Below are 25,616 nucleotides of genomic sequence, written 5' to 3'. Positions count from 1 at the left end.
AGGAATAAGCAAGAATAATATAAAGTATATAACAAGAGGTAGATTTCTTTAGCTTTGTCTACAGTATCAAAAACACATGAGGCTTCAGAATAAGCCCTTCGTGACGACTTCAAAAACCATTACAAGTATTTATTTATTTGCACAACAGAGCAACCATGATTCTTGCAGTAGCATTTCTACACCAGGCCAGCAAACTCCTAGTCACCACTCCTTTACCTTAACCCGTCACCAAACGGTACCTACCCTTCACCAGCAACCCCTGACCTGTGACCCCCAAAATAACGGGGTGACCTCCTCTATAGGTCAGCCATACTGGGCCATAGGGTGGTCGCTCCACACCGGCATGTTAGAGAGCTTTTCCTCTGTAGCGGGCTCAATGGGCCAGCCCCAGGCCTTGAAGAAGGGAGCCAGGTTCCTATTGACCGCCAGGGAGAAGGTCTCAGCATACAGGTTCATCTTTCCCTGGTTGTCATTGGGCACGTTCTGCATGGTGTGGTAGGCAGCAAACACCTTCTTGAAGGCGTCCCAGCCAAACTGGTCCTGGAGCTGGTGGGAAGGAGGACGACAAAGAGAAACTGCTTACACAAACTCAACCCGAGATAAAGTAACTTTTTTTAACCATCTATATTTTCCTAAGCACTAACTGTAGGATTTGTACACAACATACTCTGCAGCAGGGCATACTACACAGTACACATCACTAGAATCTCCTGTCACCTGCATGTAGGTCTCCAGTGCCACCCACATGTCCCAGCTGGCCAGATTCCTGCCCCCTTTAGCGTACCCCTCGGCACGGCTCTGTCGGTTGGCCAGCGCCATGTTGGGGTGGGCCTGATCCCGTTTCACCCCCAACACCTCCTCGTGCACGTACACGGACCACAGGTTACACGTGCACTCAGTGGTGTGTGAGGGGAACTCCCAGACTCCTCTCTGCTGGTTGTGGCCCAGCTCGTGGATTGCCCCCCACAGGCCCGAGCTGCGGGCTGCCACAGGGTTCATCAGGTCTGGGGCGGAGGATGATTGTATCATGATAGGGTAGCCTGCATGCATGAAGCCTGTGGGTGAGGGGGGAGAGGGTCAGCTCAATGTCTGGATACGTACAGGGCAGAGGTTGTGCAGTCCACTCCAATACACTCTTTAAAATATTGTTCCAAAAGGGTTCTACGGCTGTACTGATAGGTAGAACCCTTTAGCGTTCTATATTGAAGCAAAAATGGTTCTACCTGGAACCAAAATGGTTCTCGTATGAAGACAGCCGAAGAACCCTTTTTGGTTCTAAATAGAAGCTCTTTTTCTAAGAGTGTAGGTCACTCTTGCTCCCCTAGAAACTGTAAAGGGACTGTCCTACCCGACTCATAATACATTTTTGAAATATTTGGGTCAATGTCTTTTCAGATAATCTCTCTTTTTCCTGTTCATATCCAGCAATTACACAATCCCTGGTCCCCTACCATAGTCAATTCCAGTCAAGACAGTTTGTCCACGCTAAGAAATAAAAGGGACAGACGCTGACCATGGGAGATCTGGACGTCGGCCACAAAGCGCTCCTTGCGGGGGAACTTGGCGGGGACGGAGGCCAGGTCAGCTACCCCCCTCATGATGTCATCCCAGAGAGCTGCCACCAGGTCAGGCCGATCCAGACCTCGGACCACGTCAGAGTGGACGGTCAGGATGATGTTCTCAAACTCCATCTCTGCCCAGGGGGAAGGGGCGGTCCGCAGAACGGCCCAGTCTGCAGGCGTGGTCACCCCTAGAGACAGGAGAGAGGCAAGGGTTGGAGGAAAATCCTGGATCATTTCACTGAATTTATTTCTTTCACAAGGTGTTGTGACTAGGCTGTGTACCTCTTCATAATCAATCATGAAATCCATCGGCCTAGCATAGGTGAGCAACATACATTAAATGGCCTTCAAGATGACTATTACCAGACAAACATTTGGTGCAGTGTGATTTCCTACCACAATGATGAGTAGCACATTGAAAATCAATTCTCATAACAGCGGGGAGTTCAGTTTTAGTAACACTGCTGCAATTGCACAGTATGTGAGAGCATCGCTGTTCTAAGCTTAGTGTATCTCTGTATTCTACAGATGTTTCACGCAGAACAACGGCTCTGTCATTTCCTCTTTAATCTGTGGCAGCCGTCATCATTGTACATTCAAAATGGCAACAGAGAGCAGGAAGCAACTCAATTATGAATTAGGAATACATGAATAGCAGATCAGAATACATGAATACAACTCTGGGAATTTTTTTTTTTTTTAAAGAGGTGAAAAGATATATTTTGCCTGGATGAAGTCAAAGGGGGCCCAGACAGACATTGTAAATGAGTAAATGAGGGGGCTGGATGGAGTAATGGACTTTGTGTTATCTTTTATTCACCTGGTATTTATCCAGGTTAATCTCATTGAAATACCCTTTCTGTAACACTTTCTATGAGGCAGCAACATATAATAATGGCACACTTGGCGCATTATAACACTTGCTATGAGCCGTCATGAGTTATAACAGCTCATAGTTGTAACACCCTTGTAATACATCACTTGGATGCATTATAAGACCAAAGTGTAAAATGCATCATCGAGCAACACCTCCCTCCCTCTCCCACCCACCCACTTACCAGTCTTGTAGTAGGGGGCCGGCACAGCCCCCTGAATGATGACCTCCACCCCCTCCACCTGGGTCTTAGGAGGGGCGATGAGATAGAGGAGGCCGCCCCACAGGTTCCACACCTGCATCATCTCTGAGTCTATGGGGAAGCGCTCATGAACCACTGGCGCTCGCCTCAGCTCGTTTGAATTCCCAATGTTGTCAGTCTGACAGCCTATCTGGACCTGATGGTAACAGGGGCATCAGTCAGTCAATTAATTCACAAAGTGCTTTTGCATCAACATGTAAAGGGCTTGATCTCAAAACAAATAAAACATGATTTGATTCATAAGACTTTAGAGTGATAAGACGTAACAAAAAACAGTATTGGATACCTTCCAGCCCTGGTTGACGAGTTGTGGTGGCATGGCCATGTACGTCCTCATCCCAGGGGAAAGGAACAGACCAGTGCTGAGCCACTCCTCTCCTCCTAAGACAATGTTCAGCAGTGGTTATACTCAAGCACAACTGTATAGAATAATAGTGAGTGTATGGTTAGAAACATGTATTCCCACACTAACCAATGAGCTTGCACATAAGCAGTGTAGCTATGGCGAAAGATATTTTCTTGCGCCCATTTTATCTAAGCCATTACTCCTGGTGTTTCATATTGCTTCCCAAGACTAAACCATCTCCATTAGACCCATGATCCTCCGTTTTAGAGTGCAAATGAGAGCTAACTGACCTGCTGTATTACAGTTGATCCTAACCCTGGCATTGGACAAGGCGGGCATCATGGGCTGGTCCTTGATCAGGTAAGGCAGTAGGGCGTCTGGGTCCTGGCACACCTTGTACACCTGCGCGCCTACACTGAGCAGCAGGTGGTCCTTGGCGCTTATCACCGGGCAGCTGTGGCACACCTGGGGGATGCCCGTCTCCTTCAGCACGTCAGTGAGCATGGCCAGCACCGAAGTGTACGAGGCACAGTCGTGCGCCCGCATGTGCAGGTAATTGGCGCAGTCACTGCCAAGCTTCTTCAAACCCGCCTCCTCATGCTCCGTCAGCGTCTCACCCTGGGTCACGTGGCCAGCAAAGCGGCGCAGCAGGTGGCGGAAGTGGAAGCCCTCGGAGCAGGTCTGACCCGGGACTGGGGCCTTGTAGCAGCCTGCGTCCAGAGTGTTCCCCATCAGGCTGAGGCCCATCTTGTTGAGGATGTGGTTGCCTGCGTACTCTGTCATGGTGTTGTGGCCCGGATTTGTCTGGGCCCAGTACCATGCATGACCCCCGATCAGCAGACCCCCACCCTCGGCTACAAAGTCCTGGATTTCATCGGCCTGGGCGTCGCTGTAGGAGGTGCAGACGTAGACGCTAAGCTCCTTCCTGAAGCCGCTCTTCTCACAGGGCAGGCCCGACTTGCTCAGCAGGGTGTGGGCGGAGCCGAGCTGGGGCAGGACACCTACCAAGCCGTTACGGCCCTCGTCTAACCAGCGCACGGCATTGAGCATGAAGGGGGACATCTGCTCTCGGCCCAAGTATCCCTCGTGGGTGATCACGATGACTCTGCCCTGGCCGTAGTATGCCCCAGCCAAAAAGGCCCTGCCGTCCTTTGTGGTGCCGATGGGGAATGCGAGAGGGCCGTGTACCAGCACCTCTGAGAAAATAGCCCCGCCCTGGATATCAAACTCTGTCACGCCCTCCAGCAGGAACTCCAGGTCATCCTTGAAGTCCTTGCCTATCCTAGGGAAAGAAGAGAGTGAAAGGGTAGGTATGATTTGACAAGAGAAGTTAGACACATAAAAATAGCTCAACTAAACAATTTTTTTACATTTATTTAACCAGGTGATTTCTGGAGTTAAATAAAACCCCTTCTTTGTTTTCTTCACACCTGGTTCTAGGAGGTGATGAGGCACAAAATACCACCATGTACACATTTCCGTTTTACTACAGTATCTCTATATTAATATGCCACCTTCTCTTCTCTCTATGAAGTGCCCAATACTTACGCCACAGACAGCCAGTTGGAAGGGATCTGTGGAGGCACAGGGAGAGTACCCAGCTCCCCAAGGTGCTCCGAGAAGTAGATGCCAGCCACGCTGGACACCTTGTTCCCAGGGAAACCCTGCAGGGTGTTCTGTTTGGGGTGTTCCTCCGCCCAGCTACACGCCTGACCAGCAATCAGCAGCCCGCCCCCCACCTTCAGGAACCCCACCAGCTCCTTCACCTCTGGACCCACGCAGTACGCATCTGTCACATACACTCCCAGGCCCTCGCAGAAGCCCCCCACCTTGGGTTGGAGGCTGGAGTGGCTGAGGTTGTCGGCTACGGCCTTACAGCTCTGGTGGACGCCGACGGTAGTGCTGTCACAGGAGGAGCCTGTCAGCCAGGTTAGGGCATTCTCCACTAGGGTAGGAAAGGCGGTGAGGTAGCCCTCGTGGCCCAGCACCACCACCCGGCCTCGGCCGTAGAATGAGGCAGCCATTAGGACCTGGCCACAAGCGTTCATGGCCAGTGGGAAGGCTTGGTCGCCAATCAGTACTAAGTTGCTGGGTATGTTTGGCCCTTTGAGGTCCAGCTCCTTTACCCCCCTCATCAGGGCAGAGTAGGCCTCCTCACGGGACATGCTGGTTTGGGTCATGGCTTAGTCAGTAGGCTGACGATCCTGTAGGTGGTGGAGGAGAAAAAAAAGTATTTTAAAAGACAGATATGTATTAAACAGTATAAGTACTGGAGGCTGACAGTCCATGTACATGCATTTAACTCTTTAAACTGTTGCTATGACAAAAACTAGTTTCTGAATTTTACGTTGCGGTAATCTCTACAACAAAAGTATCATACATAATTCAGAACAAACAAAGGCATCTGTAAAACCTACCTAGATACAAAGGAAAACCAACCGCTGAAGATCAGAATCAAGAGGAAAATGGAGCTCAGAGCAAGCAGAGCAGCAAGCTGTGTTACATTCCACGTAGCATACTTGGAACAGTCTGAATGAAGGGAAGAAAGAGATCATCATATCAGCAAACCAAGCGAAAGGAAAGGGAGGGGTGTGTGTGTGAGTGTGGCCAATGACTGGCAACTGTGACCTGAGCAGACAAGGCGGGGCAGGGGAAAGGGAGGCATCTGTCAACAGTGAGTCTGTATGAATAGCTTACAGTCTACTCACATGGGTGGAGTCCGTCAGATACCAGAAGGGTTGCGTAATGCTTCTTTTTTATTTGTTTTATTTATTGCAAGAATAACAAACATAATGTTAATAAAATAGTTATGATCGGAATTACAAGAATAAGCATAATGCCATTTAACATCATCAAAAGTAAACTTAGGGAATTCTGGAGACTATATACACAACCATTAATGAATTTCATTCCATCGTTTACAAGAATGGCGGCATGAAAACAATGTATGCTCTATAGATTCTGAATCAGAGGGACAAAAAAACACAAGGCATTTTGTCAAAATGTAATATTTTGTGCAAGAAATCATTAACAGGGTATATGTAAGAAAATATTCAAAAATGGGTTTCTTTAACTTTTGGGATAACTGGAAAAGTAAGGTAAAAGGGAGTCGTTTTTAACCATAGCAAGGGTTGGTCACTTCCATAGCAATATATTGAATTATAATCACCAAAAATGACTTCATTAACTCCCAATCGTATCCACTTATTGTTGAATATTTTATCCAAAAGGTTCAAGTCATTCATTTGTAAACTTAGAAAAGAGGGAACAACCTCATAATATAACAAAGTGTTCTTAATAAGTCCAAGTAAAGGAAGTGGAATTACTTTGCAAACCTTAAATATATTCTCTCTGAGTAGTATTAACCTGAAATTTACCAATGAACTCATCAAATGGCAGAAACTCCCCCGTGTTGTCTAACAAATCACGTACAAAAGTAATTACCCTTGTCAAACCAAAGGCCTTTGAAAATGGATTTCTTATTAATGTTAAATTACTCTATTATTCCAAATCAATGTTTTATGGAAGTAAAAATTGTTAGTGAAATCATTTTCCAGGAAAATACAATTTGCTGGTGAAACTTTGACAATGTCACAGGTAATTCTGGAGGGTCAAAGTCACATTTCATTAGGAATTCAAGTCCACCAAGTTTATTAAACTGACTGTTTGGGATATGATACCACATAGAAATAGGATTAGACAGACATAAATTCAACCATTTCATTCTAGAAGTACCCACTAACGACTAAAAATCAATAGCCTGTAAACCTCCACGATCTTAAGTCTTTCACTAATTGAGATTTCCAAATATAATATCTTGTATTCCTCCAAACAAATCTAAATATTACAGAATTGACATTAAAAAAAAAAATGTTATTAGAAGAAAGAAGAAGGGACTGACTTGGGAATATGATTCTAGATAAACAATCAGTCTTGGACAAAATAATGCAACCCAAAATTGAGATATCGTGATGCAGCCACTGACTTAATGAAACTCTTATGGAATTAATCCTATTATCGCTGTTTAAAGATTCTCTATCTAAAACGTTTGGCATAGACATGGGCTAGTAACTTAGAGCCAGTTGCCAACAACATAATTGGTGTCCAGGTCAAGAGAGTCCTTCTTTGGTTTGGGAATAAGAACTATTAGTCCCTGTCTCAAAGAAGGTGGTAAGATAGCATTAGCAATACCCTCTTTATATACCGAAAGCAATAACTATCTAATATCAAGCCAGAAATGTCAATAGAATTCAGGAGTCAGGCCACCTGGTGCAGGAGATTTACCTATTGGCATTTGTTTAATGGCTTGGTCCAACTCAGTCATATCTATATCAGAATCACAGAGTTTCTTAAACCTTTCTTCTATAGGCTTAACAGAGTTCTTAACTGAAACCAAAAAAAGGAATCGAAATCACCTTCCGAAAGATGAGATTGATACAGCGTACTGTAGAAAGAGTGTATTTCCTTATTAATCCTCAAGATCATCAGATAGTGTCATTTACATAAATGGATGAAATACTATTACTAGCCTGTGTTTTTTCCACCTTTCTCAATCCATTTGGCCTTTGAACAGATGAAGGCACCTTGTGCCTTATCGTTGTATACGTCGTCCAGTTCACATTGGCATTTAGCAAGCTTGGCTTTTTCTTCTTCATTTAAATCTAGTTTATTGCTCGGCCTGTTAATATCAACAATAATAATATCTGCTTGGAGAATCTTTTCCGAGCTAGCATTTTACCAGTAGTGATGGCAAGACATCGAATTCTGAATGGAATAATGTCCCATTTGTTAGTAGAAGAAAGAGCAGAATTGAGACAGGACTCTCTGATAAGAGTTTTAGACTGTAAACAAAATGAACCATTCTTTAAAAGAAGAGTTACATTTCCAGTATGCTTTAGAGTATGCAATCTCTTGTCATTATCAAAACAAAAGGAACGAATAATGGAAAATGGTCTGTCAGAGGAGCTGAGGAACTACTACATTCACTGACAAGATGCATAAGACTGGAAGATACCAACCAATAATCAATTGTAGATTTGAATTGTCTGTCCCTAGTTGTAGAGTTAAACCAAGAAAAGTTGGTTTCAGAGAATGCCAAATATTGGAAAGTTGAAAGATGGAGCAGAAATTAAGAGTTAAGTTACTACAACACTGGGCTGAATGCCTGGTGGGATACCTATCCATCCAGTCATCAGGAGCAACAGTATCACCTCCAACAATATTGTTATCTGTTCAATATTTGTTTTTCAACTCAGTTAAGACTTTACTAGATGTTAGAAGATTGTTTTTTTTTACTGTATGTTATAACCATAAATATTTACCAATATGTAACGTGACCCTTTATATTAAAAAAGCGCCAGCTTCGCAGCTCTCCAAACCTCGTCTCTCACGTTCTTCAACCGCTCAACGCAAACATAATGATGACCTGTCTGTCTGTTCTTCTCCTTTCTCTTGTCTCGGAGATTGTGTACAACATCTTACCGCGATGTTCAGGGTAGCAGAGTGATATGGAACAAACTTCCCAATAATGACAAGCACAAACCCTCTGATATTCTCACCATCAGTTTCAGGTAACCTGTTCAGTCGCAGCCCCCATCGGGCGCTTGTATTGGTCCTGTTCAGCACTGGCTTGTGCGCAAGCACCTCGTTTTCTTTGGTCAGGGCATAAATGTAATTTTTCAACAGTGGTGATACCCTTAATGCCTGCTACATTCAAATCTGTCGTTTTGGAAACGTCTGCAATCTAGAGGGTATTTTTATGAATCATCTCATTAAAGCCATTCAACCGAATAGCTTGTTCGTCAAATTTCTTGTTTAATTAAACCCTGGATTGCCTTCATTGGTGATAGGCTGGGGTGGTTTAGTCTGCCCTGCGTCTCTTTCTCGTAATCTCTTCAGGTTGGGGGGTTTCGAATGGGTTATCGGGCACCTGTACCGAAAACTAATTTACTCCGACGTTGGTACCGTTACTTCTGGGGGAGTGTCAAAATCGTTCATATAGTTGACAGTATCCACCTGGGTTACGACAGCTCCCTCTACATTTTGCTAGCTTCCAGCTAATGTTACTAGCTAGCTAACACTGATTTCTTGATGTTCGGTAAACCACCAAACTAATTGAAATAGGGGGAAAAAAATACAGTAAGAAACGTAACTTTAACTGTGATGGTCGTCAAACTCAAATTAGGGCTTGAATTCAATGTAAAGTTCAAGAGTTCAGTATATGGCTCACATCAACACCATTATCCCAGAAAACCTAGACCCACTCCAATTTGCATACCTGCCCAACAGATCCACAGATGACGCAGTCTCTATTGCACTCCACACTGCCCTTTCCCACCTGGACAAAAGGAACACCTACTGTATGTGAGAATGCGATTCATTGACTACAGCTCAGCGTTCAACATCATAGTGCCCTCAAAGCTCATAACTAAGCTAAGAACCCTGGGACTAAACACCTCCCTCTGCAACTGGATCCTGTGCCACCCCAGGTGGTAAGGGTGGACTACGGGAAAAGAAGGACTGAGCACGCCCCCATTCTCATCGACGGGGCTGTAGTGGTGCAGGTTGAGAGCTTCAAGTTCTTTGGTGTCCACATCACCAAAAAACTAACAAGGTCCAAGCACAGCAAGACAGTCGTGAAAAGGGCACGACAAAACCTATTCCCCCTCAGGAGACTGAAAAGATTTGGCATGGGTCCTCAGATCCTCAAAAGGTTCTACAGCTGCACCATCGAGAGCATGGCTGGCTGCATTACTGTCTGGTATGGCAACTGCTCAGCCTCTGACCGCAAGGCGCTACAGAGGGAACAGAGGGTACAGCCCAGTACATCACTGGGGCCAAGCTTCCTGCCATCCAGGACCTCGATACCAGGCAGTGTCAGAGGAAGGACCTAAAAATTGTCAAAGACTCCAGCCACCTTAGTCATAGACTGTTCTCTCTGCTACCGCACGGCAAGCGGTACCGGAGCACTGAACATCTAATCAAATGGCTACCCAGACTATTTGCATTGCCCCCCCCCCCTTTTACACTGCTGCTACTCTATTATTATCTATGCATAATTACTTTAATAACCCTACCTACATGTATATATTACCTCAATTACCTTGACCAACTGGTGCCGCCGCACATTGACTCTGTACCGGTACCCCCTGTATATAGCCTCGCTATTGTTATTTTACTGCTGCACTGTAATTATTTGTAACTTTTTTTTTAGGTATTTTTCTTAAAACTACATTGTTGGTAAAGGGCTTGTAAGTATGCCTTTCACCTGTTGTATTCGGTGCATGTAACAAATAACATTTTATTTGATTTTAATGGCACCACTCACTCCACCATTCTGTCCCACCCCCCCAGAAGGGTTGCCTAAAAAAAAGTCGCCCTACAAGCGAGAATGTTGAATACAATTATATTTATACTTAGCTTACCAGTTGTTTGTGCTGTATGTCCTTTTGACGAAAGGGAGTGGAGATAAAATGTCCGCAGGAAATAATTATTAACCAGACTTTTTGGGGCACTGGTCTGGCTGTCTGCTTGTATTTCCGGTATGTATTTTCAGTATTTTCATTGCACATTATGTAAACAATAGCCGAATGTAAACGAACATTGTCGTCGACCGGAGCACGTTTCCTTGTAAGTGGAAGTGGTTGCAATTTACTATAAATGAAAAGTCGGCAACTTTCGGTCTGTGGCTCGGTTAGACTCAGCCATGGTTTACAAATTGTACAAGTGTTTACATCGGGTCAGAAATGCATCAGTAACTAATTGAAACATAATAGCTGACAACAAATCTACAGAACCATACAGACCAGTTACTGAAAGTCAAGTTAATAACATTTCCCTGTGGATAGTTTGGCTCAGATGACCTCCGACATACGGACAAAATCAGCGGAAACCAGGTAGAGTAAATCCACATAAAGTTTATTCAACATCCTGACTAATGGGGGACTGTTTGGAAACGTTGCGCCTACATGTTAGAGATGAGTGGATGTGTCTTCCACTCTCGGGGTATAAAAGGGACTACCAGATGGACTATTAGAATACCCTGCCTGCCAGAAAAATTGGTTTATCAAAACAGACATCTGACTATCCATGTTAATGTACCTGGGCAATTCCACTGTAGTGGACATACGCATGACTCCCTAAAATGTAGGCCAAACAAAAAAACATTGATTTCAAACGTTTCAAGAGGGGTGGGTATAATTTGTGGAACGTTCCATCAGGAATCTGTTCCATAAACTTCGTAAATAACAAGATTGCCAACAAACAACGCATACAAAGCTGGGGAGTGGGCTATTTCATTAAGTTTGTCACTCACCACTTTTATTTCGAAAAATGTATGTCTTCACTCTGGAGCCTATGGACAAACATTAAGAATAAGCTACGTGGTGGGTTGATGCCTATTCGGCAGCTAGTTAGCAAGGTGAATTGACCATGCTACTTTGTATGCGTTGTTTGTTAGCAACCTTGTACTTTACAACGTTTTTGGAACATTCCTGTTGGAACGTTCCACAAATTATACCCACCCTTTCAAGACTACATTTAATGGAGAAAAAAATACCCGATGTTTTAGGCTTAGTTATAGTCAAACACATCAATTCTGGTCTTTTTGACAGTTCTTGCAAAGGTGATATTTATTATAGTAGTAAATCTAGCACATCTTGCCCCTAGCTGTTCAACTCTACCATTGAAATCGTGATTTCAACCTCATCTCACAAATGGTCGCATAGACTAGACGTAACATAGTAAACGTGAATCCGGTACACTCTATTAGTGTAGGTTACGTTTGGTATGGTTCCATAAAATAGGTTGCTTTAGGCAATAACAAAAGGAGGATGGGCGAACAACTTCATAGCATGTTAGCAAACCCTTCCCCTAAATGTAACCCTTTAGCAAACTCTTCCCCTAAACCAACTCATTGTGCTGAAGGAGTAAACTAAATGTTGGTTATTTTTTTACGTTTTTAAATAACTAATTGACTGACGTCAGTTAAATGATTTGAATTTAATTTCGTCCCTTTCTGTGAGCTCAATGCGCACATTGCGCTACAGTTTGTGCAGAAATAGATGCCCGAACTGTGCAATGTAATAGGGAGTTGTAGTTTCCAAAAGGCCAATGTTCTACATAGTGCAGAAAACGTGATTATTAACTACAATGACAATAATCGATTGCGTGGTTACTTGTCTGGTCTGATTCTTTTAAGCCTGCTATGTAAGAGAGAATAATGCGAGATCAAGAGGGGATACGTACTGTAGAGAGCAGTTGCTTTGCGAGGGGTGTCTGTACTTTACTCTTTATATTTTTGACAACTTTTACTTCACTACATTCCCAAAGAAAATTATGTACTTTTTTTTCATACATTTTCCCTGACAACCAAAAGTACATTTTGAATGCTTAGCAGGACAATAAAATGTTTAATTCACACACTTATCAAAAGAACATCCCTGGTCATCCCTGCAGCCTCTTATCTGGTGGACTCACGAAACATACAGTGGGACAAAAAAGTATTTAGTCAGACACCAATTGTGCAAGTTCTCCCACTTAAAAACATGAGAGGCCTGTAATTTTCATCATAGGTACACTTCAACTATGACAGCATATTTTATTTTGACCCCCATTTATGAAAGCTCACCCTTCCAGGAAAACATATGTGTGTTCCCCACACAACGTAGAACAGTTATAACAATCACATATGTGTGGATTATGTCGGAATTTAGGACTAGCAGAGCATATCTATAAAGCAAAAAGCACGAGGATGACAGTTGAGAAAATGTTGCATATACATTTTTTAGTATCTCAATATTGTTATATGTTGGTAGGTCTAATAAAGAAATATATTGTATACATTGATAATATTATTTTGTCAGAAATCCAAGCCGTTGATACAGTTGTGTACTCTATCGCCCGCCCTGCTGATCGTGCTCTATCTGAACTACATTAAGCTTTCATTATTTTGCATCAAATATTTATGGACCTTAAATTATTATAGAATACACAATATCTCACCCTTTAATGGCAGGAAAATGTCCTTTCCATCCATCACCACGGTCTGTCACGAAGAAATGTAATGTCTGAAAAAAACATGTATTATTATAGTCTTTCCTACAATGGTATGTTATAAAGTTTGTAATAATTTACAACTGCAGGCCTCCAAGGTTTTTACATAAAACACTCGTGATGCATGTTTAAATATTAGTCGAATTTGGTAATTAATTCTAACATGTCTTAAAAAAGGTTGTACTATATATTTTGGAATTAATCAATGGTTTTAAAACAGTATCTCACCCTTTAACGATGGGAAAATGTCCTTTCCATACATCACCCCGGTCTGTCACGAAGGAAAAAGACACGGAAAATCAGGGTGCGTGCGTGAGTGTAAGCGCGTGTGACGGAGCAGCAGGAGTGTGTGTGGGTTTCAAAAACAAAAAGGGGCGTGTGTGTGTGTGTGTTTGTGTTCAACAGGGCCCAACCATGTAGCCCCATTCTATCTGTAGAGAATTGTTTGAAACCAATGTTTGCACTATCATGCATACGGCATGTCCAGATATCTGCCGACCCCCCGGGGTTAAACATTGATATCTCTAATCAGCGCCCGGTGCCCCCCACCCCGGTTGTAGACAGAATGTCTCGACATCCCCTCCTGTTGTTTGAATTCACTGCCTTTGTTCTCTAAACCAAATATACAGGGTGTTGCACACATGATATCTCCCGAAAAAATGCCACCACGGCCCTGTAAACTCATTCCGTACTTTCGCTAGTTAGGGACAGAATGTGGAGCATATACTTTAACACTATGTTACCACAGCTTTAGCGCAAACCCACAGGCCCGAATATTTATATCCTGGGTATGCCCACATCATTAATTAATAAGATGTGTAGAAAACTGTTTAGCCATAAGTAAAGGCCTTTCATAAAGAGGCTGTCATGATTGCCTGTGCCACATATTTAACACGTATTGCTTGTTACAGAATACTACTGTTGTACATTTAATATCCACTAGCAGAATTCGTCGCATTTGCACAAAGTTCTGTCATGTTACTGTGGTCTTTTTAAAAATCAATAAATATGTGTGTAAAGTGTACATGTTTGTTTCACTGTAGATTTGTTTAAGCCCTCCTAGAAAAACCTAATTTTATCCCACAGCATTAATTAATAAGCTGTGTAGAAGCTGTTTAGCCATAAGTAAAGGCCTTTCATAAAGAGGCTGTCATGATAAACCTGAATCTGAAATTACCTTTAGGATCTTTTCTTTGGGGTTCTAATCTCCCCAGGTGTACATGCACTGAAAATCCTTAGGCTGGAGCCATCTGGAAGCTCTGTGCATGTACATATAAAGAGAACTAAATAGGAAACTAGGCTAGGAAACATTATTTAGATGGCTGTTTAATTGTTGTTGAAAGCTTGAAATGGACACAATGCCAAGGGACCTTGTTTCTAACACACACACACACACACACACACACACATATTCCTGCTTCATAGATAGCAACCATAAGGACAATAAAACTGGGGGTGGGGGGCCATACACTTTCAAAAGTTCAAACACTGAACCCCCCTCAGTTCAACCAGGTCCCTAGACATCAATCAGCATGACAACTTCAAAGGATGCAATATAGATATAAAATAACACACTCTCTAACACGTGACCACAGGAATAGGATGGCCTGGCCGGAGGCCCATATTTGGACATGTATACGTCATCATGGACACAGGGTCATAAATCAAAATTTTGACCCATGCCGTCTACTTTATTCTCTCTTACCTATCCATCCAGTCATCAGGAGCAACAGTATCACCTCCAACAATAATGATATCTGTTCAATATTTGTTTTAACTCAGTTAAGACTTTACTAGATGTTAGAAGATTTTTTTATTTTTTACTTTATGTTATAACCATACATATTTACCAATATGTAACGTGACCCTTTATCTTAAAAAACAATATCTATCCAGTGACCCTCATCATCACACCTGCTTTCTAAAACGGTACCTGGAAAACGTCTGAAAAGTACTACCACACCAGCAGAATGAGATGAGCCATGGCTAAACATGATCTTGTCACCACATTTTTTAAGTCGGCATCTGAGGAATGTGTCTCTAGAAATAAAAAAAACAATTGGCATTTAATGAATCTTTACAAAAACTAAAAATAACCTTGCGTCTTATATTGTTACGTAAACCCTTGGTGTTTAAGGATAAAAAGGAAAGATACATATTGAAGAGTATCCTAGAAAAAGAGTTGTCTAAAAATAAACAGGGACCCTGAATAATATAAAAGTAGCATTGGCCCCATCAAAATGAACTTGACGAACAGTAACGACCATAGAAAGGAAAATAAATGGATAGATCGTGTGATAACACATCTTATATTAATAGTTTACATCTTCAATTGAACTCTCAAACTTAAAATAAATACATATCTGAAGGATAATCAAGCCATATTAAAAATAAATGGAGATGTACTTACATAATATCGATCTTGAAACAAAATGAACAAAAAACACATTTAGTATGCTTACGTTGGTTAATGCTCACATCCAAAACTCGCCACTACAAACATTACCGCCCTATGCAATATCACCTATATGCCGTGTTCAGATAAACGACTGCATGAATAAACTCACCAGTTGAAAAAGTATATGGCTTCAACTCGTAAAGCGTGAATCAGTCAGTCACGTTCCTCCACCCTGCGGCGGTCAATGACAGCAAACCCCTGGCGAAAGAATGCTTTTTACCACCTGCGTCTTGCCTCGACTTGTGGCCACAGCTGCGCACCGGCATCCCTGTCGCGCTTGCTCAATTCTTCTGCAAAGCGAATGGCTTTCTCCCTGCAGATCGGCGCCAGCTTCGCAGCTCTCCAAACCTCGTCTCTCACGTTCTTCAACCGCTGAACGCAAACATAATGATGACCTGTCTGTCTGTTCTTCTCCTTTCTCTTGTCTCCGAGACTGTACAACATCTTACCGCGATGTTCAGGGTAGCAGAGTGATATGGAACAAACTTCCCAATAATGACAAGCACAAACCCTCTGATATTCTCACCATCAGTTTCAGGTAACCTGTTCAGTCGCAGCCCCCATCGGCGCTTGTATTGGTCCTGTTCAGCACTGGCTTGTGCGCAAGCACCTCGTTTTCTTTGGTCAGGGCATAAATGTAATTTTTCAACAGTGGTGATACCCTTAATGCCTGCTACATTCAAATCTGTCGTTTTGGAAACGTCTGCAATCTAGAGGGTATTTTTATGAATCATCTCATTAAAGCCATTCAACCGAATAGCTTGTTCGTCAAATTTCTTGTTTAATTAAACCCTGGATTGCCTTCATTGGTGATAGGCTGGGGTGGTTTAGTCTGCCCGGCGTCACTTTCTCGTAATCTCTTCAGGTTGGGGGGTTTCGAAGGGGTTATTGGGCACCTGTACCGAAAACGAATTTACTCCGACGTTGGTACCGTTACTTCTGGGGGAGTGTCAAAATCGTTCATATAGTTGACAGTATCCACCTGGGTTACGACAGCTCCCTCTACATTTTGCTAGCTTCCAGCTAACGTTACTAGCTAGCTAACACTGATTTCTTGATGTTCGGTAAACCACCAAACTAATTGAAATAGGGGGAAAAAAATACAGTAAGAAACGTAACTTTAACTGTGATGGTCGTCAAACTCAAATTAGGGCTTGATTTAAAGTTCAAGAGTTCAGTATATGGGTCACATCAACACCATTATCCCAGAAAACCTAGACCCACTCCAATTTGCATACCTGCCCAACAGATCCACAGATGACGCAGTCTCTATTGCACTCCACACTGCCCTTTCCCACCTGGACAAAAGGAACACCTACTGTATGTGAGAATGCGATTCATTGACTACAGCTCAGCGTTCAACACCATAGTGCCCTCAAAGCTCATAACTAACCTAAGAACCCTGGGACTAAACACCTCCCTCTGCAACTGGATCCTGTGCCACCCCAGGTGGTAAGGGTGGACTACGGGAAAAGAAGGACTGAGCACGCCCCCATTCTCATCGACGGGGCTTTAGTGGTGCAGGTTGAGAGCTTCAAGTTCTTTGGTGTCCACATCACCAGAAAACTAACATGGTCCAAGCACAGCAACAGTCGTGAAAAGGGCACAACAAAACCTATTCCCCCTCAGGAGACTGAAAAAATTTGCCATGGGTCCTCAGATCCTCAAAAGGTTCTACAGCTGCACCATCGAGAGCATCCTGACTGGCTGCATTACTGTCTGTAATGGCAACTGCTCGGCCTCTGACCGCAAGGCGCTACAGAGGGAACAGAGGGTACAGGCCAGTACATCACTGGGGCCAAGCTTCCTGCCATCCAGGACCTCGATACCAGGCAGTGTCAGAGGAAGGACCTAAAAATTGTCAAAGACCCCAGCCACCTTAGTCATAGACTGTTCTCTCTGCTACCGCACGGCAAGCGGTACCGGAGCACCAAGTCTAGGTCCAAGAGGCTTCTAAACAGCTTCTAACCCCAAGCCATAAGACTACTGAACATCTAATCAAATGGCTACCCAGACTATTTGCATTGCCCCCCCCTTTTACACTGCTGCTACTCCATTATTATTCTATGCATAATTCACTTTAATAACCCTACCTACATGTATATATTACCTCAATCACCTTGACTAACTGGTGCCGCCCCACATTGACTCTGTACCGGTACCCCCTGTATATAGCCTCGCTATTGTTATTTTACTGCTGCTCTGTAATTATTTGTAACTTTTATTTTTTTAGGTATTTTTCTTAAAACTACATTGTTGGTAAAGGGCTTGTAAGTATGCCTTTCACCTGTTGTATTCGGTGCATGTAACAAATAACATTTTATTTGATTTTAATGGCACCACTCACTCCGCCATTCTGTCCCACCCCCCAGAAGGGTTGCCTAAAATAGTGATTTGCCACATGATGTGCCAACCCTTGCACAATTAATCTGTGCTTCAGCTGCAGGTAGCCTAGAGAAGCCTATGCGCTCTGATCCCTTCTGGCCAGGGGAAACAAAGCAGTAAAGTCATGTATTTATAGCCTAAAATAGGCCTGTATTTGTTTTAAGAGAATGTGAATGTGATCAAACTTTGGGTGGCTAGGCTACCTAGACCTTATCAATCCAAAATTATTGACTGTAATTAATCAATCATCACAATAGTGATGACATACTGTGTGAGTAACTTTTTAATTACAGATGCACCGGCCTACAAGATGCAACACTGCATAAAGAAAACTCAGCCCTGTTAGTTCTATTGTCCAATCAGTTGTTGTCTATTTAAATTAAATAAAAATGACCTGATTAGAAAAAATATGGTCCCATCACAGCCTATATAAAACAGTTTTACAGCTGATGTATTACTATGTCATACCCTCCAACTAGTTTTACCTAGTTAGGTTAGCCCATTGGTTCTCCTCAGGGCCTTCAGACATTTAATAATTTTGTTCTAGCCCTGAACTAGTTCACCTGATCCACCTAATCAAGGGTTAGTTGACAAATTTAATAGATCAAATACATGAACTGGCTGGGGGTCCACAACGAGAGGTTTGAGAACCACTGGGTTAGCCTATCCCCCAACACATCTTGGACCTGTGGTGCTACCACTGAAATCACACAATTTTACAAATGAAGAAACATATCCTATAAATATGCTCTACTATGTCAAGGAGGATGAGGATTATACGTCTATAGTCGTAGCTACATCCATTTTAACAAGAAATAGTTGTGTTTGTTTCCCAAACCAAGACCCAATCTGTGAGTTAATTTGACCATTGGAAAAAGAGCTACTGTGTAAATACTGCAATGCGGGTTGAATTGAATTGTCCTTTAGTCCTAAACCCGGAATAAATTACCTCAGGTTCGTTCAGCAATCCCTATGGGGAAATTGAATGGGGAAAGAATAGCGTTTTTGAATAAATGCTGAAAATAAGGTCTGAGGCTAACACAGGTTTAGGAGATCTTGTAAGTTTTGTCCTATGAGATAATAGCAGTCAATTAACATGACCTTAATGAATTATGAGCCTTTGTGCTTTTTATTTTATTTTTACAACATACATTCTTGAAAATTCACAAAAAGTGACATTAGCTGATGATTATCTCATAGAACAAAACGGATACAATCTAAGCCTGTGTTTCCCACAGAATGTATTTTAGGAGTTTATACAAAACCCCTAAAAAATGGCATTTCATTTTCTCCAGACCATGGCAGAGTTAGTGCCTAGAGAAATAGTAATGGTGTCTTTCTGTAACACAAAACCGAAAATGTTAAAAGTATGAAACATAGAGATATGGCCTTGTGGGAACACTAACACTATTAAGGAGTGTAGTAATTTAACCTTTTGTTTTTTTTAAATATAATTTATTGCTGATGTGAAAGATAACTTCCTTATGTTCCAAAACCGATGCATTTTAACATTCAGAACGAGCGTCGGGGATCTTAACAAAACACCCCCGCCTAGAAGATACTACGTCAATATGTGCTAAAGCATTCCCGACCAGAAGATTATATGTCAATATGCAGTTAGCGTCTATGAATGAGGTAAACCTCGGCGAGTCAGATGTCTGTTTTGACAAACCGTTTATTCGACAGGCAGGGTATTCTAATAGCCCTTCTGAGACGGACTCCACCAGTGTGAACAGTCCTATTGAGGAAAACGAATAGTTAAATGTAGGGTAAGATGACAAAACACGCGGAAAGACAAGCCCAGACTAGGGTCGGAATCAAATATGAGATGGATGTTTCTAAACGAAAGTGTTTTTGTGACGGACCAATGAAAGTTGGAACGTGCTACCTTTAAAGTGTTCCGCCTATTTCTCGCCAATATTCCATTCCTCCTCTTGTCTGGTTGTGATTTTGAACTGAAAACGTTGAGTACACTTTTGAATGACTGATGTTGATATGTTCACCATGCAAAGCTTGGCCTTGGCTTTTAACCATCGATTATTTAGAAGAGAATAATCCTCTTACTCATACATGGCTAGCCAGTAGCTAGCTTTTTAACTTATAAAGCTAGCTATAATCGTTCAACACTTCGTAAAGTTACGTTTAGAATTGCTGCTCGGTTCTTGACTTAAGAAACACTTGACATGCCTAATTAATGTTACACCCATTGTAAACCGATATGTTATGGACACCTTACGTTATTTGTTTTTCCCCTGCATCCTACTGTCTCTTGTCTTTGCAGATGCAGCAGTGCACATTAGTCAGTGCATCCGGCGCTCGTGTCCCACTAGCCGATGGCCGAGCCGTGATCCTAGGTCGTGGTCCAGAGACTGGAGTTATTGACAAGAAGTGCTCCCGACACCAGGGTAAGAGGACTAGCTAGCTAACGTTAGATACGTACCAATGGCCATGCTCTAATTATTTATCTTACCTCCCAAAGTGTGCACTTGTTCACTTCCCTTCATGGATTTAAAAAGAAATTAATGGTATATGGAAACGCGTACACCAGTTCAATGCGTTTAAATGTGTGAAGAGTAAGCTTCGGGAGAAAGGAGAGATTATTGGGATGCTGCTTTTTAATTGCGGTGTCCGGTGGGATTACTCCAGCCAGCTATCTAAACTGCACAACTATCTAAAATGTGTCATATTCCTTCTAGTGAAGCTGGTGGCCTGTTATGCAGACAAGGAGGTACTTGTAACACAGGTATGAAATTATTACGTTGTGCCTGTTGTTGAGGCCAACGCTCTCTTATCTTAGTTTTACACTCAACACTATTGCTTAACCTGTCTGTAACTGCTGTCAAAGTATAGTTTTCCTTTTCAGCTTGGCCCCAACCCCTCATCCTTGGGCAGTGAGAGTCTTGGTAGAGGCCAGTCTGGCCGACTGACCCATGACCGCACCCTCTACCTGGTTAACCAGAGCCACCCCTTCAGAGTGCAGTTCTCTGCTTCCAACGAAACCTCCTCATCCTCTGCCCAGAAGGGGAAGGTTGTAGAAAGGTTGAAAGCATTGGATAAGACAAAAGGAGGAAAGAACGACAGAGGGAGGGAGGTTCAAAGCACAGTTCCCAAACGCAGCATCCAAGACTTTTTTGCTTCCTCTCCCAAGAAGGTATGAGAACACGTTCATCTTAACTGAGAAAATGGCATGCATTTTCATTTGTTTAGCAATATTTAGAGTAACCGAAAGGACCTAACGTATCACTTCAACTGTTCAAAATACACCATGTTTTCTCAATGCCAACCTCCAATTTAAGTGAAGTTTAGTTTGACCATGGTTGCATTTTTGTTTTTCACTCAGGCATCCAAGAGGCCACACAGTTCTGAGGAGCCCCCGCAGGAGAAGCGTAGGAGGACTACAGGCTCCGACAGTGGGGGCGAGGACGAGGCTGAGAAGCTTGCTGAGGAGAAGCTCCGACAGCTCCAGGAGATGTCAGAGAGTGCTTCAGGGGCTAGCAGAGACTGTGTCCAGCAGCAGGCATCAGTCTCAGCCTGTTCTCGAAGCCACTGGCAGCAGATTGGAAACCTCATGCTCTACACTGCTGTTGGCGTCACTGGAAGCACCAAGGTAAGAGTTTAACTAGGGAATTCTGTAAAACTCAATATTTGATTTAAGCCAATGAGTCTGTGTGTTGTTTGAATGAGATGCTGAATATAATTTTACTTTGGCCATCCAAGGATGAAAACATTTTAGGCCTACATTTGAGCTCTTTGGACATATTGTTTCCACCAACAATCTAATTGTCTCGAAGTTCGCTTTTAACCAAGCAGTACAAACACAATTACTTTTAGTAACATCACTTTAAGGCCGACCCATCTTTCTTTCTGGCCCAGATTGCTGGATTCGACATTGACGGGTGTATCATCACCACCAATTCTGGCAAAGTGTTTCCCACCAGCCCAGATGACTGGAGGTCAGTCAGTCTGCTGTTCTGTCATGTTGCGTCTCTGCGTCTGGCCTCCTCTCGCTTTGCTTGCTCTCTCCTCATCCCTCTTCCTCAACTCTTGACTTGAGTCATTTCCTTGCCTTTATTTGTTCTCTTATCTCCTTTACAGGATTCTCTTTCCCGAGATCCAACCCAAACTGGCCAGCTTATTAAAGAAAGGCTACAAGGTAGAAGCAAACATATAAATGTATTGTCAAGCATGGACACGGCAAAGCTGCTCTACGAGAAATATTTCTTATCCATCCTTTTAATGGTAATATGTGGCTAGATGAATAGCTAACCATATCTCTGTTGCCCCTCCCAGGTTGTGTTTTTCACCAATCAGATGGGTATATCTAGGGGGAAACTGAAGCCTGAGGATTTCAAGTCTAAAGTGGAGACCATTCTGAAGACATTACAGCTCCCCGTACAGGTTAGTCAAGAAACATTTAAACACAAAAATGCTTGAAAGCAGATTCACTATTGTATCTATGTGTTTGTCTGTGTTTTATTGTGTGTAATTCAGATGTGGACACCTTTAACTGTGTGTGTGTCTCAGGTCTTTGTGGCGTCTGGTCCTGGGATCTACAGGAAGCCAGTGATGGGGATGTGGGAGCACCTGTGTGAGAAGGTGAGACCATAAGGCACGCATCATATCAGACATTGTGAATTGTGAATAGGGATTACATGTAGACGACGATTGTGTCCTACAAACCACCTCAACACAGGTGTGTCGCAAAAGGTTCACAAAGCCAGCTCCATTTAGCATTGTCTAGTTGTTTGTCATCCACTTGGACCACATTACCCTGGTGAGTCATGACATAGACCAGTCACTGCTTCAACATTTACATGACATTTTAGTCATTTAGCAGACACTCTTATCCAGAGCAACTTACTGTAGTGAGTGTTTATATTTTCATACTTCAACAAGGGCATGGTGCGGGAAATAAATAGAATGGGAATAGAAATTTGTCCATCTAAAAATGTATTTTTCCATGCTCCCAACCCCCTGAAACAACAAACATGGTTCAACATGTTTTTCTTCTCTCAGGATAATGGCGGCGTGGCTGTAGACAAAAGCCAGAGTCTCTATGTGGGAGGTGAGTCAACAACAACAGAACAACCCATAGCAACATAACGTCTTCCTCTTACTTAGCCTATTCTTATCCTGACTCTTGTAAGTGATGTGCTGCTTATGGTCACGTTTGATGAACGTGTACTCGCCCTCCAGCAGCTGAGAGCCTGAGACCTTTCTCTCTCCTCTGCCACAGATGCAGCGGGACGGCCTGTTAACTGGGCTCCTGGCAAGAAGAAGAAGGACTTCTCCTGCAGTGACCGACTGGTGAGAGCACCTGCACTAACCTCTCGACCAGTCTGTTCACTTGTCGACCAGTCTGTCCTGACCTCTAGTTCTAGCTCATCTTCATACACAAACAACAAAGTGTCCCAAATAGTGGGCTGAAACGAGGAATTTCAATATGATAAAACTCAGTAGAGACAAATCAGCAGAGAAGAATGTTCTGTGTCTACTGACTGTGTGAAAGGTTCATTCTTGCTATGGTGTAGATACAGTTTATGACCAGGTGTTGTACCTGCAGGCATTGCATATCTTAATAATGCCTGACACTGATTTTCTCTCTCCCTCTCGACTAGTTTGCTCTGAACCTTGGACTGCAGTTCCACACTCCAGAGGAATTCTTCCTGGGCTGGAAGACCGCCCCCTTCAGTCTTCCTCCATTTGACCCTGTGAGTAACCGGGTGGATATCTGTGGTATTCTGTCTGCACAGAATACGTATGTGAAGCTTTTGAAGCCTCTGTATGTATGTGTGTGCACTTGCACATCTGACTGTGTGTGTGTGTGTGTGTCTCTCCAGAGGAAATGTGACTCTAACGCCCGTCTATATGACCCGCCCAGTGCCTGCCTCACCTCCACCAAGCAGGAAGTAATCATTGCCGTGGGTTTCCCTGCTTGTAAGTGGACGTGCATTCCTTATTTTTCTGCCATCCTCCCTCTCTCTTTACTGACGACCCTCTCCCTTCTTTCTTTTTTCTATCCAGCCGGGAAATCAACCTTTTTCCACACACACATCGTCCCCAAAGGTTACGTGTACGTGAACCGGGTGAGTGGATCAGTGTGCTGTTGGCTCTCTTAACATCCACACACACACACACACACACACACACACATATATACACACTGACCTGACCTGTGTTTGTCAGGATACCCTGGGCTCTTGGCAGAGCTGTGTTTCGGCCTGTGAGCGGGCACTGAAGGAGGGGCGCAGCGTGGCGGTGGATAACACCAACCCAGACCTTGAGTCTCGCAAACGGTACCCGTCTCTGTGCTCCTACTAGTGTGTGGAGCACTTTTGGTTTGCAGTTCATGAACAACCTAAACCACTTACATATCAGAGAGTGGTAAATCTGCTACATGCATGAACCAAACCAGAGATATTTGATTGAGTGTGTTTGTAGGGAATAACATGTACCTTCTATACGTTGTCCCCCTCCAGGTATGTTGACGTCAGCCAGAGTTTGGGCGTGTCCTGTCGGTGCTTCAACTTCTCTGCCTCTCTGGAGCAGGCCAAGCACAACAACAGAGTAGGTCTCCTCTCTCCCTCTACTGAACTGTATATACCAGACTACACATGATTAATTCTTCAGCAGTTCAGAGTAGAGGGTGACATGAACTTGCGACCTGATCGTACACACAGAATAGCCCAACCTGGGACTTAAATGACAACCATCTGGTTCAATGTCCACTTCTTAAACCTTATAATGTACAGGCCATGGGATACACCCAGTTCAATATAGGCTCTGAGGTACTGCCCTGATGCATAGTGTTCATTATTGGGCTCTTCTTGTGCTGTACAGTTCCGTGAGATGGCCCCCTCCACCACCAAGCACCTCAAAGTCAATGACATGATCTTCCACAGTTACAAGTAAGTGACATTGGATATTATATCAATGGACTTCACAGCATCACATTCTCAACGTAGGGATTCACTGGCCTCTACAATGGGTTGAAAAGATCAGAGCGCACTAATATAACATATGTCTTTATGGCTGTGTTTACAGAGCCAGACTAATTCTGATCTTTTGGCAAAAGATCTGATCTGATTGATCTTTTTCCACTAATTGGTATTTTGGCCAGAATTGGGTTGCCTGTATAAACGCAGCATATATGTATGTCGTGTAAAATAAATGCATGTCTGAATGTATTTGCCCACTCTGAACAGACTTTCTCTCCACACAGGAAGAAGTTTGTGGCGCCCAGTCTCTCGGAAGGCTTTTCAGAAATCCTGCAAATTCATTTTGTCCCAACCTTTACAGACAGCCAATCAGAGGCCCTCTTCAGGCAGTTCTCTGAAGGCTGATTGGGTGGCTGGTATTCCAACCTAAGATTCATCAGATTGTTATTGGAAAATAATCTGGCAGTCGTACCAGTCCAACATTTTTCTATGCTGTGGCTGTATGTAGACAAACTATTTAGTTACCTGCTGCTAATCAACAAATCATTGCTATTACGCTACATACATTTTGAAGGTGCAGATGTTTTAACTAAATGTAACCACAGCAGACAGCACACATCAGTATTTTTGTTTGATTGGCTTGAGTTTCATATTTTCGTATCATGTTTTCTGGTCAGATATAACAGTACTTGTTTCCAGAAAGCCTAAAAAGTAAAAAAAAAAAAAAAAAAAAAAAAA

The 25,616-nt window shown here is 43.1% G+C and overlaps 2 protein-coding genes across 9 annotated transcripts; one reads left to right on the top strand and one right to left on the bottom strand.

Annotated features, from left to right (window-relative positions):
- Window positions 1-114: 114 nt before the first annotated feature.
- On the bottom strand, window positions 115-15,778 carry zgc:162193 (TRPM8 channel-associated factor homolog). Of its 4 annotated transcripts, none has more exons than XM_042297221.1 (11): window positions 15,665-15,778; window positions 13,326-13,368; window positions 13,047-13,111; window positions 5,462-5,573; window positions 4,593-5,248; window positions 3,335-4,326; window positions 2,985-3,079; window positions 2,621-2,834; window positions 1,514-1,750; window positions 718-1,055; window positions 115-546 (listed from the first exon to the last, which is right to left on the bottom strand). In XM_042297221.1, exons 5-11 carry the CDS (start codon window positions 5,222-5,224, stop codon window positions 304-306), a joined length of 2,751 nt encoding a protein of 916 aa, XP_042153155.1. In that variant the 5' UTR covers window positions 5,225-5,248; window positions 5,462-5,573; window positions 13,047-13,111; window positions 13,326-13,368; window positions 15,665-15,778; the 3' UTR covers window positions 115-303. The 4 variants fall into 4 exon arrangements, with proteins under 4 accessions (XP_042153155.1, XP_042153156.1, XP_042153154.1 ...); XM_042297222.1 differs by lacking the exon at window positions 15,665-15,778 and adding an exon at window positions 15,508-15,598; XM_042297220.1 differs by lacking the exons at window positions 13,047-13,111; window positions 13,326-13,368; window positions 15,665-15,778 and adding an exon at window positions 10,469-10,607.
- On the top strand, window positions 10,452-25,616 carry LOC112266850 (polynucleotide kinase 3'-phosphatase). Of its 5 annotated transcripts, none has more exons than XM_024444733.2 (19): window positions 10,469-10,585; window positions 10,892-10,939; window positions 20,222-20,345; window positions 20,637-20,683; window positions 20,804-21,091; window positions 21,281-21,547; window positions 21,814-21,893; window positions 22,036-22,093; window positions 22,231-22,338; window positions 22,465-22,536; window positions 22,957-23,005; window positions 23,177-23,247; window positions 23,559-23,651; window positions 23,781-23,877; window positions 23,965-24,026; window positions 24,127-24,236; window positions 24,420-24,507; window positions 24,781-24,848; window positions 25,163-25,616. In XM_024444733.2, the coding sequence occupies exons 3-19, from the start codon at window positions 20,222-20,224 to the stop codon at window positions 25,281-25,283; spliced, it is 1,803 nt and encodes a 600-aa protein (XP_024300501.1). In that variant the 5' UTR covers window positions 10,469-10,585; window positions 10,892-10,939; the 3' UTR covers window positions 25,284-25,616. The 5 variants fall into 5 exon arrangements, with proteins under 5 accessions (XP_024300502.1, XP_024300501.1, XP_024300499.1 ...); XM_024444731.2 differs by lacking the exon at window positions 10,469-10,585 and adding an exon at window positions 10,611-10,673; XM_024444734.2 differs by lacking the exon at window positions 10,892-10,939 and having other exon boundaries at window positions 10,452-10,585.

Source organism: Oncorhynchus tshawytscha, linkage group LG14 (assembly GCF_018296145.1).
Source record: "Oncorhynchus tshawytscha isolate Ot180627B linkage group LG14, Otsh_v2.0, whole genome shotgun sequence".
NCBI classification, from domain to species: Eukaryota; Metazoa; Chordata; class Actinopteri; order Salmoniformes; family Salmonidae; genus Oncorhynchus; species Oncorhynchus tshawytscha.
The sequence above is the reverse complement of the archived record's forward strand: the minus strand, read 5'-3'. Positions and strand labels throughout refer to the sequence as shown.

Bases quoted from the DNA above. Each gene is read 5' to 3' on its own strand.
- zgc:162193 (XM_042297221.1), bottom strand. From the start codon at position 5,224: ATGACCCAAACCAGCATGTCCCGTGAGGAGGCCTACTCTGCCCTGATG. The intron at 2,835-2,984 runs GTATCCAATACT...TGTTACCATCAG, and splicing joins TCGTCAACCAGGGCTGGAAG to GTCCAGATAGGCTGTCAGAC. The intron at 1,751-2,620 runs GTAAGTGGGTGG...TCCTGTCTCTAG, and splicing joins GGCCCCCTACTACAAGACTG to GGGTGACCACGCCTGCAGAC.
- LOC112266850 (XM_024444734.2), top strand. From the start codon at position 20,222: ATGCAGCAGTGCACATTAGTCAGTGCATCCGGCGCTCGTGTCCCACTA. The intron at 24,027-24,126 runs GTGAGTGGATCA...TGTGTTTGTCAG, and splicing joins GTTACGTGTACGTGAACCGG to GATACCCTGGGCTCTTGGCA. The intron at 24,508-24,780 runs GTAGGTCTCCTC...TGTGCTGTACAG, and splicing joins AGGCCAAGCACAACAACAGA to TTCCGTGAGATGGCCCCCTC.